The 16,777-nt window shown below is 36.2% G+C and overlaps 1 protein-coding gene across 2 annotated transcripts; it reads left to right on the forward strand.

The window, feature by feature from the left end:
• The first annotated feature begins 918 nt into the window (after positions 1–918).
• Positions 919–16,339, forward strand: ARL6 (ARF like GTPase 6). Of its 2 annotated transcripts, XM_075718977.1 has the most exons (8): positions 919–1,041; positions 3,562–3,623; positions 5,391–5,459; positions 7,883–7,977; positions 11,809–11,938; positions 13,423–13,478; positions 13,592–13,604; positions 16,007–16,339. In XM_075718977.1, the coding sequence occupies exons 1-8, from the start codon at positions 919–921 to the stop codon at positions 16,041–16,043; spliced, it is 585 nt and encodes a 194-aa protein (XP_075575092.1). In that variant the 3' UTR covers positions 16,044–16,339. The 2 variants fall into 2 exon arrangements, with proteins under 2 accessions (XP_075575092.1, XP_075575087.1); XM_075718972.1 differs by lacking the exon at positions 13,592–13,604 and having other exon boundaries at positions 16,007–16,050.
• The last annotated feature ends 438 nt before the right edge of the window (positions 16,340–16,777 follow it).

Here is a 16,777-nt window from a genome sequence, read left to right on the forward strand (position 1 = left end):
CCACAAAATTCATCCGGCATTAATGAAATGCTTTATTATTGAATGCATCACAAATATTTCAGCTGTCTGATTGCTGAAATTATTCTTAGTGGAATTCATTCAGGATAGACGAAGGTTACCTTCTTTGCAAAGTATGTACAGCCAGGTACTGCAAGGGAAGACGTGATGTAAAGTCCTTTGAATATGCTACTGCCAGGTAACTTCAATCAGTGTCTGGGCAGGAGTAGGAGTTTGGCATCTACCTGATGTGTGGGTCAGTGTTATAGTGTCTGGCTTCATGTCTGTTGGATCTATTATAATCAGTTTCTATTTGTAGAGAATGAGTTCCTAATTTATACATGTTAGTATCGGCAAAGCCTGTTACAATTAGAGTTTGAACTGAATTGACAGAGGGTACTTTATTTACTTCAGGGTTCAGTAAATTACATAGCAGGTGCTGATGAAGGGAAATACTGTTTTGCTTTGTTTTCTAAATTATGATGACTGACTGGACTACTGACAACTTGAAGTAAAATGCAATGGTCTTCCTTTTTTTTTCCAGTTTGGTGGAAGGTAAGGAGGCATTGCAGCTGTGCTCCTGTTTGGACTGCTCAGAATGATGGCAATATTGCTACCCACAGTGAATCAAGGACACTGCGTTATATGGACAGGGCTATAAACGGCCAATCTACTTTTGTATCAAGGCCTCTTCACTATAATCAGCTTACACTCCATTTGCTTAGTATACCAAGCAAACCTGCTGTGACAGTGTTTGTATAGTGTCTTATTCACACCGTCCTTTTGAAAATTTAAGGGCTGCTTAGCCACATGCCCACCTACTATACTTGCACTGCTGTACATGTCATGGTTCTCCAACAGCTATTTCCTTCTCTGATTTTCTGAACAACAGGTGATCCCTGTGTATTTGAGGTAAGAATTATGGGATTGTTTGACAAGCTCGCAGGATGGCTTGGGCTGAAGAAAAAGGAGGTTCACGTTTTGTGCCTTGGCTTGGACAATAGCGGCAAAACAACGATCATAAATAAACTTAAACCTTCAAATGTGAGTAGCCTACTTAGTTCACTGTTGATGTTTTTACTGCAGAGTTGATGTTTGTTTAAACTGTTTTTGTGTGCTGTTATACTAATGTGACCACGGAAAAAATGTGAAGAGCTTTTTGATTTAGTACAGTGGAACAAATATATTTTAAGAGTTTCCAACTAACTGAAACTAAACGTAAGCGTCCATGTGCATATTATGAAAACATTTCCCAAAACAACACTGTTAATGTCGTGTGTTTTTTCTAAGATCACCCAATAAGGAAGGGTTTATGATGGCTGAAATCAAGATCTGAAACAGTTTTCTTAAGTCACTTAAATAATTGCTATAGGATTGCAGTTACGAGTGATGTGTCGAACATTTGGGATTAATACAGTTGTTATACAACTTGTACTTGTCTACATTGATCATGTTTATTTTAATGTCTTCCTGGGAAATAATATGTATCTAATAAATAATAAAATAGGAAATAACATGAAGATGCACATTTAATGGTGACTTCAGCATTTTTAAAGCAGAATAGCTTTCAAAATAAGTAGCATTTATACTTGCAGTTTATTCATCCAGTGAAAAGTGTTTCAGGCCACTAAGAGTGCATAGTATTCTGAGTAAAATTTTAAGTAGGATTACCTTGTTTCTAGGTACGTTTATGGAATAGAAATAGATGAATTTTGGTAGGCAAGTTTAAAGCCAGAGGCTTGTGCATCTTGGTTATATGCATCTGGGAAACTGTGATTTTGATTTTTTTTTTTTTCCTGTTTACATCAGGACACAGCTTTTGTTTTTTAATTTCCATTGAACTTTTCCTGAAGAGTACCACTGGATATTGTTTAAAAAAATGTAACCCGGTAAAGAGTCTGCTACTCTTCCATTCCTGGCAATTAGTCTTCTGCTGAAAATTAAATAGATTTATAAACAGAGACTATAAACTGCTTACTCTCTGCTGCCAGTCATTTGGGGGAAATGCTACAATTTGTACGAGGCAAATTATATATTTATGTAATTTTTGAGACCTTTATTGTAGCAGGGGTTTTATGTCATGCCTTAAGCAGTAAAGGATTCCTAACTAGAGTTGAACACAGACTTCAAGATTTATTACAATAATAGGTATTAGAGAAGGTCCCAAGGGAATTACACAAGTAGAATAAATAGAATTTGTTTGCTTTACTGTAAATTGTGTAATGAGAATTTAATTCTGAATGTTTTCATTTAATGTGATGCTTTAGGAGGGTAGCTTTGCATGCAACTCGTCTAAGTCCTATCCTTGCAAGACATGACCAATTCTCTAATGTGCAACAAATGTCATTAGATCAGACTGGATGAAATTGTTTATTTTTAGTAAGTTCAGATGGACAGGTGATTCTGAGCTCTGGATCAACCCAGTCTTCTTAAGAAGAACTGCTGCTTTACCCTAGGAGCAATATATTAGGTGTCTGGCAAATACGAGTGTTTCTCCATCTGTTTGCAGTTGTTTCTTCTGGGCCTGATAAATACATCTGAAATAAATGTTAAAGAAATAACACCTCTTCTACTCTGCACAAATTTTCCCTTGGCGACAGGAACTGTTGACAAAACTGTTTGCAATGGTGGAATGCCATTTTCATAGTGAAGCTGCAGGTGAACAAGCTAAGCTTGCTTCAGTTGTATGTGAGGAGTCAACTGCTTACAGATAGTGTTTTTTAATAAGGGGCCTTAGAAGGTCTGTAAAAGGATTGCATGTCACTTTCTCAGACAACTCTGTAATCTAAGGAATGTGACCTTTCTCCCTGCTCGATATGGATGCTTCTTAAAGGTGCTATTCTGTTCTAGCAACTTAGCTGATAGGTTCCTTGGCTAGCTCTGCAGTAAACCTGATTATCAGACAGATCTATTAATAATGCTTTATGTTTTGGCCATTCCTCTGTGGCAAATGGTAATTTCTTCCAGTAGTCTAGTAGTTTGACTAGAACTATGGTTAGGCCATTGGGTAATGTCTGCTGTATAATTCTGAATGTCAATGGGCTACTCCATCCTGTGGGTACAAGTTGGGAGTATGGCCAATCTAGTATCTTGATAGAAGTATATCCTCTTTTATCTAAGAGGCTTGGGATATTGTGCAGACTTGTTTGTGTTGACATTGTGATTTCCAAAGTGCACAAATATTATCAACTTTGACCTCAGTCATAATCGTCAAGCTGTTATTTTCCATGTTAACCTATCTCCTATTTATTTCATAGGTAATATCCACACATACATGTACACGCAGACTAATGTAAAGGGTGAAATCTCACTCTTGAGGCTAAAATGTCTTCAGTGCTCTTGTCCAATAATGTTCACTGGATTTCCTAGAAAACAAAACTTTGATTTTGAATTACTGTACATTTCTGGGAATTTTTTTAATACAAAGTATCTGGATTTGTAGAAAGCTTTTGTATGGCACAGTTTGGGGAAAAATAGATCTGTAATGTATTAATGTTTCAAATATATTTCATTATTTACATTTTCTAACTCGATTGTAAAATTTGAACTTTCTTTCCTTTAAAGGCTCAAACTCAGGACATCGTTCCAACAATAGGATTCAGTATAGAGAAATTCAAGACATCGAGGTAGTAGTTTCTCTCATTTTCTCCATTTAGCAGTAGTAATTAATATACAATAATTGGACTTAATTACCTCTTTCCGTTGGGTGTAACTGAGTATAATATGTAGTGGTATAATGACATGCAGTTTGCAGAGATGTTGTAGTACCCAGGAGTCCTAATCGTGATCCAGGACTGACAGTGTTAGAATATGTATGTTTTGTGCTGCTATAAAAACTATGTATGTGTTTAAAAACAAAAGAAAAAGTTTTTTGCAATGGTGTGTATAAGCATCTGATTTCTGTCTGTTAAGAATTTCAAAACAGGGCACTGTTACAGACTTGAGGAGAGACAGTTGCTTAGATGATAACCTATATTCCGTTAAGCACTCTCACTGGAGGGACTCTGAAGAGATTGCAGTCTAATCTCATTAAATGAAAAATGGTGGCTACAGTGTTAGCAATGTAAAGATGGCAGGGGCAAAGGTCAGGAAAAAGAGGAAGAAATCAGTAGTTGAATGAAGGCTACGATTTGGAAAAGGAATGTTGAGGCAAAGGTACTTCAAGGATGTAACATTAGGTATTATTTTATTATTCTGTAGCCTTCACAGCGTATTTTTAACGGGTGCAGTTAGTCTTCAAACCAAGCAGCATGCCCCACCGGATGAGAGACCTGCAAGAGAATTGTTTATTCCTTGAGCTGGTGTGGGACTGACAGGTTTCATATTGTTTATAGGAGGCTCAACAACTGTATTCTGTATCAGTAAAGCACATAGGACAGGTTTGGGGTTTGGCTGTGTGAGAATGTAAATCAATTTATGTTGCTTTCCTTTATCCTGACCTGTAGTAGGAGAGATGATCTGCAAATACACCATGTAGAAGGATTAAAAAAACAAAAAAAACCCAAACAAACCCACAACCCACCCCAAAACCTCATTAATCTAATATTACAATCAAAACATTGTTTGGGCGTTGCTAATAACTTTATACATGGCAGAGCAACTAGTTTAGAATCAGATGATGTCTGGATATAGAGTGGAAAGGATGTTTGGAGAGCTTCCTTTTCTAAACCTCCTCATTTTGGTGTGGCCTTCACTTGGGGAGCTATTCGGGACTACCCAAACCAGGAAAACTTAGTACTGAAGACAGTGTTGCCTCTGTAGACATTTCAGGAATGGATCAGAATTTTTTGTAATGTTGCTTAAGCTGACTTGCTGTATTTCGTGTTTTGGGTGAAATCTCAAAGTTGTGAAGACTGCCTATTGTAGCTTGGTCACCTGTTATTACCAGAATGTGACACTTCCCTTTCTTCCCCCACCCCCAAAGGTGGATTTTTTTTTTTTTAAACCCTTTTATTTTGCATACAGAAGCCTTTGGATGTTATTGGTGCCTGTCTAGGGACAGAATTTAAGACAGACTGTGGATTTTAAGTCATGGCTTATCTGAATTTCATTTACTCAACATTATAAGCAATATTTGATACTAACATGATAAAAAGAGAGGCTGAATGAGAGCTTACTTTGTATTTGATATAACTTTTTATAACTGGTTTAGTTCTTTTATTCAGAGAATAAACAAACATGTTTTCCATTGTTAAATACTTCTATAATAAGACTGCAAAACTGGGTAGGATAGTTTGAAGGCAGATAGAGAACCAGAGTTCCTTTGGGAAAATTTCTCAGTTGATTAGCATTCAAGTTGATCTGGCTTTTTTCTGTCAGGGTAGCAAAGAAAATAGTTTGGATTTAGGTTTTGTTCTTTGTTTCTGTGCCTCATACACTTCTTTTCTTTGCAGTTTGTCTTTCACAGTGTTTGATATGTCAGGTCAAGGGAGATACAGAAACCTCTGGGAACATTACTACAAGTAAGCCCATCGTTTATTTTAAAGCATTGCTGTTCATATTAGCTGTCATGTATGTTATTTAAACAGATGTATGATAATATCTAGTGGTTAGAAATGATTCAGAGAAGACTTACACCTGGTGTTTGACAGAAGGTCATTCTGGATAAATACAACTTTTTTTTCTGTTCTAAAAAATGAAAATTTTTATGTGCTGTTAATCAGCATGCTTTTGGGGACATCTTGTTGACTCAAAGATTGAGGGAGCATACTAGAGATGGGATTTAAATGTTGAAATCTGAAAACCAATCCTGTAAGAAAGCACCAAGATGAGTTAGGTTTCCTATTTTCCTGTTCTTCTGTAGGTAAGTGACTTAAGACCCAAAAGATATTGGCTGATGGCTGAGATTTTTAGATGTGAGGGAAATTGACCTCAGAGAATGAGGCACATGTAACTAAGAACTTGACCAAGTATTCTTAGATGTTACTTATTAAGCAAAGCAGGATAGTCACTGTACTTTATAACACTGTGGTGTTGCCTTATTGGTAATAGGCACCATTTTCTGTTTTTCTAGCTTCTAATGAAACTTGAGTCTGCATTTATGTTGTCTCATTGTTATTCTGTAATACCTGATGCTGATCTAAATAAGGTGAACAGTAGTAAACCACACAGAAACAGCTTGGAGAAATTCTGAAGATTATAATATTGGTTAAATGTTAATATTTAATGTGGTAGAGATTAAAGTATTCTTTAATTGAGGATTAACACTTCATCTCCTTTCTGTGCAAAATGTGTTAGCAATTTGAAAACTTGTTGCGTGGGTAGGAGATCTTCATTGTTCAAGAGTGTTAGATATACGTCTCCCAAATCTTTTGGATTTCAGTAACTGATGCCCTTAGGCTGCTCTCAAAATATTAGCCAAGTGCTTCATAAGCACATAATTTTTCTGACTGCTGTATTTAATGCAGTAACTTATCCCTTGTGTGACATAGACAGCTTTTTTCATCTTAACAGTAAGGGAGTTTCTTAGGTAATGCTGACATTGAAATGTGCACTTGTATCCACCTCTGTTGCTGATCCAGTGCAGTAGTCACATATTTAAGATTAACTTCTAAGAGTAATATAATAATGTGTTGCTCAGTTTATAAAGTTAAGCAAGTTTTAATTTTGCAAGAATTGCAAAATGGCAATCAAATCTGATCAAGTGTCTAAGTAGTTGTTTCAGAGTACTTGAAGCTTGTGCTTTTCTTGTGTTCGGCTTGAAACTATCATCTAGGATGTCCTCAAAGTATGCTTGTCTTACATATATGTAAACTCATGTTGTATCCCTATTACTGTTACTTGTTTGTGAAGTTATTTTTTGGTAGTAAATACATGCTAGGCTCTGATTCCTCTAGAAAAAGACTGTATGCTCATAAAAATTACTTAGGCATTTTCAGCTAATATGCAGAAGCTTTATTTGCTGTTAAAGTTCTTCTGTACTCCAGAAGAGAATGGACCTTCTCATACAGTCTTAGGCTGGGCACATTATTTCTGTTTTTCAGTAGGTCTAGGACTGTTTCTTATCAAAATATGAAGGTAGATGGTGCTGGGGGGTGAAGAATGTATCTGTAATAGTGTCTCTGAGAAATGTAACATGAAGTGGTGAATATAAAAATGTTAAATATAAAATATTAAACAAATATAAAATATTAAAATGTAAATTAAAAATACTTTTTAGTGGGTGTTTATAACTGTTCATCTGAATTGGTCAGACTTTATTTTGCTTTCAAATAAATTTCAGTAAATGGAACATCAAGTCATAAAATACTAGTAATACCCTGATATAATGAGTTGAATAGTTGTATATATGTTATGACTGTGGTCATAATGCCAGCACAATGTCTTAATGATCTGAAAGAGTTGAAAGTTTTTACCTGTTATTCAAAACAAAAGAAAGTTCCTGTTTATGCTGACTTTTGTAAAAGTCAAATTAATCTGCATATGCCTAGTTGTTAAACAGCTGTGGGGACACAGTTTTTTCTAAAAAGGTAATTGACCTTTCTCTAAATAAACTCGTTCTAGTGCAGGAAATAAAGCATTTCTACAAAAACCTGTCTTGAGGTTTTGTCTGTCTGACCACACTGTCAGAACAGCAGTTGGTTACATTTTCAGAGTTCATTTTTCAGCCTCAGTAGTGAAATCAAGCTTTTCTCAAGAGTCTGTGTGGACTGAACCTTGTATGAGTCACACAACTAACAACCTCATGTGTCAAAAAATTATACAGGTTGTCAAAAGATTTAATTTTAGAAATAAGACTGCATTCAAATGTTAATGGTAAATAACAGTGACAAAAATTAGAGGACAAAAATCACGTTTGTTTGCTCTTTTTTGGTGTTTCTTCTGAAGCCTTTTCTTAATCACAGTTTAAGAGAACCTGTAATTTGCCTCTTTTTATGTTATGCAGAGAAGGCCAAGCCATTATTTTTGTCATTGATAGCAGTGACAAATTAAGAATGGTTGTGGCCAAAGAAGAACTTGACACCCTTCTGAATCATCCAGGTGAGGAGGCTTTTTTCCCCTTCTGTCTCTGTATTTGCTATGTTGTCTTAAGAAAAGTCCTTATCTGACACATTCTGCATTCTGAGTGCTTTGCAAATACTTCAGCCATTGATGAATACGAGAACAATAATAGTCTTCAGTAAGTTTTGGGGTTTTTTTTATACTTATGCACATTTACAAACTGATTATACTTCAGTTGGCTACACTGAGTTGGATTGGTCTTTTATTAATCAATATAGATCAAAAGTTGCATTGTTCTGAGGAAGAGTAGACTTTGACCCTTTGGAAGCTGGAGAGCCTGTATGTGATGACAAACATACAAAAAAGTATCTCCCTGTCTGGATTGTTCCATAAAGACAGCTAATTACTTTAATGTAACTTTTAATTTCTTTTTTTCATCTTCATTATCTTTTTTTTTTTTAATTATTATTATTACTATGCTTTAGCCAAAAATAAGGAGGGATAATTATACCAGTCAGTTTCAATTGCCTATAAAAGGATGCATGGGATGGAAGAGAGTATGAGAGGATTCGTGATCGGGGGGAGTTGATTTTAGGGTTTTTGTTTGATTGGTTTGTTTTTTTTATATGAGGCTACACTTTTTAAATTAAGTTCTGAGATCGGTCAATTCTTTGCTTTTTCGCCTTTCCGTATAGCCAACATTACTGGAATGTTTTTGTAAGCAATATGCAATTTTGACTTTCAGCACTTTAGGTTGTTGCTCTGACTAGCCAGATTATAAAACTATATGCATGAAATTTAAAAATGAAATAATCCTCTACTTTCTTACTTATTCTACATTAAGCTGGTAGAGCCTTAAGTTGAGGGGTTACAATGCTTGAAAGTAAGAAAGGAGATGCTGACTTACATTTCTAACCAAGAAAAGTAGTATGTGATAGGGGCAATTATGTTACTATGATTTTATTTTCCATGAAGACTGCATATAATACATTAATTCATCAACAAAGATGCCGTAGATGAGTGTGTGTGAGCTGACTGGGCCCTCTTAATTTCATGTTCAAGGGTATGGGCCACTTCAAATGCAGACACTGAAAAGACAGTCTTGCAAAGGTCAAAGGGGAGGATGAGGTGAACCAAAGGCTGCAGGTGGGTTACATGGAGGCCAGGGAACTTTGTACCAAAGCAGGTATTAACCACAGTGGTAAAAGGCGATTCTGTTGCTGAAATGGAAACCACATAGGACCAAGAGTGGCAGGTAAAGACGGCTGTAATAAGTTACTGGGTTATTAGAAGGCAGAAGAGTGAAAATGTTAAGACTGAGGAGATGCAGGCTTAGGTGGGGCTTTTCATTTAGGCATTAATAGGTGGTTAATGCTGATCTAGCAGGTCAGTGCTGTTCAGTTGTTGATGTATTTGTGTCTTCTAGTTCTGAAAGACCATGGCCACCTAGTACATTCCCGGTAACCAGGAAAGGGCAGTTTTCTGCCTCGGAGCAGCTAAGCTCAAATGCAGCAACAGTGTTCCTGTTTTATGATTTCAGATTTTGATAGGTCACATCTAAGAGAACCAAAGAGAATAAAAAGTTCTTCTAGTAGTAAAGTTTGATAAAAGCAGCTGTAAACTGAATCAATATTTAACTGTTTGACTATATCAATATTTTTATTTGTATTACTGTTCGGCTTTTCTTCCTGCATACCCTACTTTCTCCCCATCTATGCTTCTGCCTCAGTGAACCTCCCGGAGTGGTTTAAATTTACATGTTTACTTAAGGTTTAAATGGATGCAGGGTAAAAACCTTGAATCAATTCCTGTCTCTGAAAATCTAAGCAATCCTTCAGTAAAACAATTGCCTCTCTTTTTGCCAGACTTTCCCTGAGGTTGTCAGGTGAAAGGGAATGTGTACTGTGAAGCATTAATGGAGTGAGAAGTTGTACTAGCTGGGACTGGTTTGTGAATCAGAACTATAAATTATTTTTACTTACATAAGTGGACAATGTACTCTACAAATAACAGCTTGTTTAATGATCACTGTTACTGGTTTTTTTTTTTTTTTTAATCAAACTTCATTCTTCAGCATTTTGCAAGATGATAGTCTGTAGATTACTTGTTCTAGATATTGACTCTTGGGTCACTTGACCTCCAGCGCATGCTTCTAAAATAAACTGAAATTCCTGTAAATTTGAAATTCTTTGTATAAAATTACACATCATACATATCTAGTGTCTGGGGTTTTTTTAATATGTTAACTCATAACTACTTTCAACTAGAAAATGTTAACACTCCATTAATAACTGTAAAAAGTGTCGGGGGAAATACTGCATAGTAGGAAACAATGTCATAAGGTAGGAAAATAATACAAATTTCTGTGACCACCACTTTATTTAGCAAACATCTTTAAGTGTACATTTATGAGTCTATGTGGGTAGGTTCTGCCCCTTTTTAATTGCTTTAAAAAAACACTGAAAATTCCTTGATTAACTTGATTATTTGCATATGTGATGTCAGCTAATTTCTGTGGGTTTAATTTATCCATAAGCTGCAACCTGTGGGCACCAGGGGTCATTTAATTATACTGTAGATTAATGTAGAAGTTTCAGTTGGGAGACACAAAAGCTGCTCAACTATGGAATCAAAACAGATTTAACGATACTCTGTGCTTGTATTTTGAGGTCTTTGATTGTGTTAGAGGATATCAGAGGGAAAAAATAGTTCCAGATAGGGTAATAGTTGTGAAAATTGTCGGTGTTTTGGTCAGCACTCATGATCTCTGAGTATGGATAGAGTTATCTCCACTGATTTTGTGGAAAGATTCAGTAGGGGGCTTGAAAAGAACATAATTAGGAAGGTTCAAAACACTTCAGCATTGACAGTTTGTTGGGTTTTTTGCTTTTTTGTTCCCCTCCAACCCCCCGCAGCAGGGGCAGCTGGCTTATGTTTGAAGTTTCCAAATAAATCCTTAGCTTGTTTCCTATGTGAAATAACCTTTTCTTTTTACTATATTAAAAAGAGGCTGTATAGCAGTTTTCAGGGCGGGGGGTGGGGGTGGTATTAAATTCTTTTCCCATCAAGAACTGATTGATAGACTCAAATTTAGATTTTGTCTAATCCTGTAATTTATCCTTTGTTTAAATAATGTGAAAAATTCTTACAGTTAGTCTTGGTGCTGGCAATTTTGTGGCAGTTTCGCATCTGTCAGGTTGAAGAGAGTATCCTTTGTGTCCTTCCAATGACTCTCTAGTCTTTTGTGATGATCAGCGAGGCTTATGCTTTTGAATGTGTAAGTGTGCCAGAAATTGCCAGTGTACTTGGTTTGGTCTGTAGTTGTTACTGCTAGCTGAGAAGAGCTGGAAACGAAGTCCTTCGAGTGAAGGTAGGATAAAGGATGTCCAGACGTGCATTTTTTTCCCTATTTTATGAAGTCATGGATGCTCTCCAGGATGCGAAAGGATAATTCAGACTACCCTTATGCAACTATTGTTGTGAGGTTATGAATAAACAGAAATAATTTTTCTGTCCATTTTACACATCCAGTCCTCACTAAGCAGAGATGTGTAGTATTTGTAGGCAGTTGTCTGACCTACTGTTCTTCAGTTTCACCAGCAATTTATACCTACAGCTTTAAATATATGTATAAGGTAGGGGGAGGGGGTGGAAGATCCCAAAGCCTGCCAGAAAGTTTGTGAGCATTCTTGAAGCATGCATCAGAGGCTATGTGACCCAACAGTGTGCATCTTGGTAGGATACAACCTTCAGAGAATTGCAGTTACAGGTGAGCAAAATATCTTCCTGTATTGTTTGTAGCTTATTACATGTAGAGATGAGTTAAGTGTTGCATAATGTCATGATAGCTCTATTTCTGCTCATGCCTAGATATTAAGCACCGTCGACTGCCTATTCTCTTCTTTGCTAACAAGATGGACCTCAGGGATGCAGTATCATCTGTGAAAGTATCTCAGTTACTGTCATTAGAAAACATTAAAGACAAGCCGTGGCATATCTGGTAAATTTCCCCTTTTTCTACCCTTTTACTGGTATTACTTTGTACATTCATATTTTAGCTCTAACTATGCCACTCAGTATTATATAACGTAAATTAAATCAACTAGATAAAATGCTGTGCTGCCACATGTGGAAACAGTAGTAATATTACAATACTTGCTATGAAACTTGTTTTAAACACACAATGCATTCATGTAGACTATGTCTTGAAAATTTTCACAGTAGAACTGTTACCTAAATAACGAAATGGAGGACTTCTAGTGAAATCAGAAAGCAGTGTTCTTGTCAGAAGAACAGCTGCTATTATTTTTTGCTGGGAAATTGAGTAGAATTGTTATGAGAGTGCTGCTGCTAGTTTGTCGTGCAGGTTTCAGAATATCAACAATAAAACCTTTAGAGTTGTCATCTTCCACTCTGCAGATGCTTTAGTAAACTACTGTTGAAAGGCCATTTAGTAAACTGTTCTCATGTTAATTCAAAGGGACACCGTATTCTTTGTTATCGTGTAATGTTTGAGGGGATTTTTAGTTGTAGGAGCTAGTGTCTCTTCTTTCTGAAGGATGTCAGCTTTCATATAAATAGAAGGATTTTGTGCCAGTGTTCACAAGGTAAAAAACCTCTCCTTTTATCTGAAGTGTTTTATAGAAGTTAGATTTTTGTCTTATTAACGTCCTCAGATACTATAAATAGAAAACTACAATTTTCATTTTAGGCCCTTTAATATTAACCTTGATTACCTGGGTGGTGTTTTGGGGTCACTGCTTTTTGTCTCAGAAATTACACTGATGAATTCCCAAGCTCCTTGGAAGATAATTTTATAGCTAACCACAGTAACAGTCCAGATTCACTGCTGTGCTAGTTTTCATAAGCTGAAGAATGAGGGGCCTTTAAACAGTTATACCCCTGTGACTCAAAAGGTAGATTTACACTGTTCTCAGTGTAGCTTAATATTAACATATCTTAACCGACACGCTTAGGGTTGCTGCGTCAATGAAGTGCGTATACACTATGCTTTCTTCCTCCAGTACTCCAGCATTCTCGCTGTGCATAGGAACTGCGTGGGAGGACGGTTGGACTCGACGATCTTAAAGGTCTTAGGTCTTTTCCAACCTAAATGATTCTATGACTCATTGCTGTTGTTGTAGGTAGTAAACATCTTTTATAGCATAATCCAGGAAGAGTGCTACCTAAGTGGAGGCACCAGGCACCACAGAACAATGTGGCTGTCTTGTGTGGGAGCCCCTCATGTTATTTCTCTGCCTTGAAACTGGAATTAAAATAGATCACATCTTGAAATGGTGTTTCCATATTGGGAACGTACTCTAGAGTATATCATTTGAGAAGCAGCCTTCTCCATGTGAAGAAAACTTAAGTAAACTGTACTTGATGCTACTTTTGCAATTCTGTAAATTATGAGTATAGTGACGACTCCGCTAAAACTGGTATTTTTACAATGTTTTCATAATTTGCTTTGTTTTCTTTCAGTGCCAGTGATGCTCTTAAAGGAGAAGGATTACAAGAAGGTGTGGATTGGCTCCAAGGTATATCATAAGTAATTCGCTTGCTCTATTTTCATTCTGTTAAACTTTTCATTTTGTAAGGTTTTTTCCTTTATTATTTCCTTTTTTTTCTTTCTGTCCACTTCTGCTGTCAGATCAAATTACACAGTGAGTACTGATGCTGTATCTCATATTTGCCTTTCATTTACCTCCTTAAGGTACATGAAAGATCATGTCAGTTTCTCTGACAAAAGTGTGTACTATGAAATATTAATGCATACTCTTGCAAACAGGGTAACACGTTGTTGTAAACAATAATAATACCAGTGCCTGCACTTCAATTTATTATTGTGGTAGTTCAGTTTGTTCTTTAATTTATTCTTACTGTCCTGTCCCAGTTTTACATAACTTAATGTTATGTATCAGGAAATGGTGAATAAGCAGGCTAGAAAAATAAGCAAAGTACACAGACAAATACACTAGTTTTGATTATTCAACTTCAGTTATTTAATGTAGAGCCAAAATAAGAACAGCTTACATTATAACGATCATAGCATATGCAGACACTCATAACTACATAGAAAATATCAGAGTCAGCTTAGATGATGTATTCCATACATGTTTTTAATTACAAACTTGGTATGGATGCTGTATATCCTTCTGTTGTATGTTTCGTCCTCCTGTGTACTGCTAAATGTATAGAATAGTGAAGTGTGGTATCGTTTTAGTAGACTGATTCTAATTTTAGCTCCCTAATTTACATTGCATGAGTGTATTAGGTAGTGTAGTATAATCTGAATCTGCAAGACGGTGTCTCTGTACTGGCATGTTCTGTGCGCTGGCAGCCGCTAGATGTCAGCGATGCTCCAGAGTCAGTGCCACTAAACTCATTTCCTTCAAAATGCAGCTAAATAATATCCGGCATTGTCCCTGATTTAACATATTGCCATTTATCTATGGATACCGGACTGTCCTTTCTACTTAGAATCCTTACTGCTAATTAGAAAGAGATGATTTATTTTACTGTGTTATTACAGAATACAAAAATATTTGGTCGTGTTTTCAGAGGAAGGGATACTAGCCAAAATAGTCTTTACAAAGAGATTTGCTGCTCTACAGAGGACCAGTGATGCATCCTCCACCATCTAAAAGAGTTCTGAGATGGGGAACCAGCATCTTGCTACTCAGTTTCCTTCACTGCTGTATCTGATTATCATAGAGGCAGATTCCAGTCACATACTTTTTCCTAATTTCAGGCATACTTCTGATTTAGTAATATTTTCCTGTGATTTTCAGGGCCTCTGCTTGTCTTTGAGGAACCTTCTAAGCTTCAATCCAAATTTTGAGTTGATGTTTTTGTATGCAGCTTCAAGCTACTTAAAAGGATCTCAAATGCTTGTCTGAATATTTTCTGACACAATATTTAAGTTGTATATGTAGACTTTTAAGCACAGTAAGCAGGAGCTTCTGCTGCCACTCACTTACATAGCTCTTCATAGCTATTTGCTTCTCATGGATTGTTAAACTTCTTAATTTCCTGAGCTGAAATTCTTCAGGGATGGGCTTTATCCAAAAGAATTTCTTTTAACTCCCTGGCTCAGTGCCCTGAAAAGCTTAAGAGGGGTTGGGTTTAAACTGTATTGTTGCCTAAGCACGTGCAGTTTCGCAGTTATACTTTTAATAGATGAAGACTTTGATATTTCAAGAACAAATTTTTACTACGATTCCCCTCCTCATTCTTAGAGCACTAGATGGAAATATAGCGGTCCATAAATCGCAGCCTGTGGATGCCATAAAATTCGGTGGGGGAAATGACACCTGGTTAATGAATACACAGTTCCCCTTGTCAACAGCCATGCTTTCCTTAGTTACCTTTTGCAGACCCATTACAGGTAGTTCACAGATTTGGGTTGGCAAGGGCAGAAGGTTTTGCCTTTTTTTCCCTAGTGAAGGCTGAGTTTGTGTATTTCCCTATTTTGTAATGGGGTTACTATTGCAACAACACATCATCAATAGGGTAAAACTAAGCTGTCTCACAACAGCCTAAACCCAGCTCATGTTTCCTATTAGTGGGGGAAATTATGCTGATTTCCACATTTTGTACTGAGGATGCAGTACATTTATGCTAAGGAAATGTTTGAAGTGAATTGAGAAATGGCAATGGAGAAGTGTGGCTACTGAGAGCAAAGAAATTTTCATGTGAGTTATTTAAAAACAAACTTTAAATCCTTTGCTGTTGGGGAGTTACTTCATTTTCTGTTATGTGGAAGCTGAAATGTGTACAAGGAATTGCATACTTCATGAAGTAACTTCCAGGCCTTATTCTTATCAAAATTAACTTGTAAGCCCAAAAGAGAGAATAATTGAATTATGTGGAAGAGTCTTCCTGTTTAATTGGCAACATTTGGGGGAAACAACTTGGCTGTGGAGGAATTTCAGAAGTGGAAGACAGAGCAAGTTGAAATCAACTCTAACTGCATTATCCCCCATTCTTCTAACTGCACCAAAAAAGAAAAAATACAGCAAGAATTCATCTTGTGTTAAGACTAGCTGTTTCTTTTTATTAACAGATCAGATCCAAGCAATGAAGACATGAGAGATAAATAAAAGATGTACGGCATTGTTTTACAAACGTTGTCAGTAGGTGTACAAGTTCCTTGGGAAGGAAGAATGATTTAAAGAAAATGAAGAGTTCAGCTAAAATATACTGTGTTGACTTGTTTCCTTTTAGTATCTCTTCCAGGAAAAGTGAGTGTAGACAACATAGCACCTCAGGTATACACATTGATGAATTAAATTGAATCTTGTGACTGGAGAGCATATTTTAAAAAAAGATTTGTGTCAACAATAAACATCTGCATTCATTTGAGTTTTAGGTGATAATTGGCCATCAGGAAATGCCCCTCAGTTTTTTGGGGGGACACCTTTTGACCAAATGGGAATATTTTATTTTCCTGAGAAAGAATAATCAGCACTTCCTGAAATACAGCTGCATGAGATACCTACAGATTTTAGGTGCCCATTTTTAGGTATTTCTGCTTTTTTTTTTTTTATTATTGTAAAGTTTGATGTTGGGTTTTTAGTAACCATCTACAATAGGCTTCTAGAGAAATATTTTGATTTAAGATACAAAGATTCAAATACTCAGTGTATTTGTTATAGATGATTGCAGATGTTTTTAAGGAACTGCTTTTAATGAAATGTTATGAATTGTTTTTGTGATATGCAGTGGTTATATTTGCATTCCCATCAATAAAACTTCAAATATACAATAAGCCATGGTTTGTTTTTTTAACTTAAATATGTTCATTGATGGTCTTTACATCTTAGAGATTTTTGTT

This window comes from Pelecanus crispus, chromosome 1 (genome assembly GCF_030463565.1).
Source record: "Pelecanus crispus isolate bPelCri1 chromosome 1, bPelCri1.pri, whole genome shotgun sequence".
Taxonomy (NCBI): Eukaryota; Metazoa; Chordata; class Aves; order Pelecaniformes; family Pelecanidae; genus Pelecanus; species Pelecanus crispus.

What these genes read in the sequence shown, in the direction of transcription:
- ARL6 (XM_075718977.1), top strand. Translation starts at nt 919, where the DNA reads ATGGGATTGTTTGACAAGCTCGCAGGATGGCTTGGGCTGAAGAAAAAG. An exon ending in ATAAACTTAAACCTTCAAAT is followed by an intron (nt 1,042 to 3,561) that starts GTGAGTAGCCTA and finishes TTTCCTTTAAAG; the next exon opens with GCTCAAACTCAGGACATCGT. An exon ending in CTCTGGGAACATTACTACAA is followed by an intron (nt 5,460 to 7,882) that starts GTAAGCCCATCG and finishes TATGTTATGCAG; the next exon opens with AGAAGGCCAAGCCATTATTT.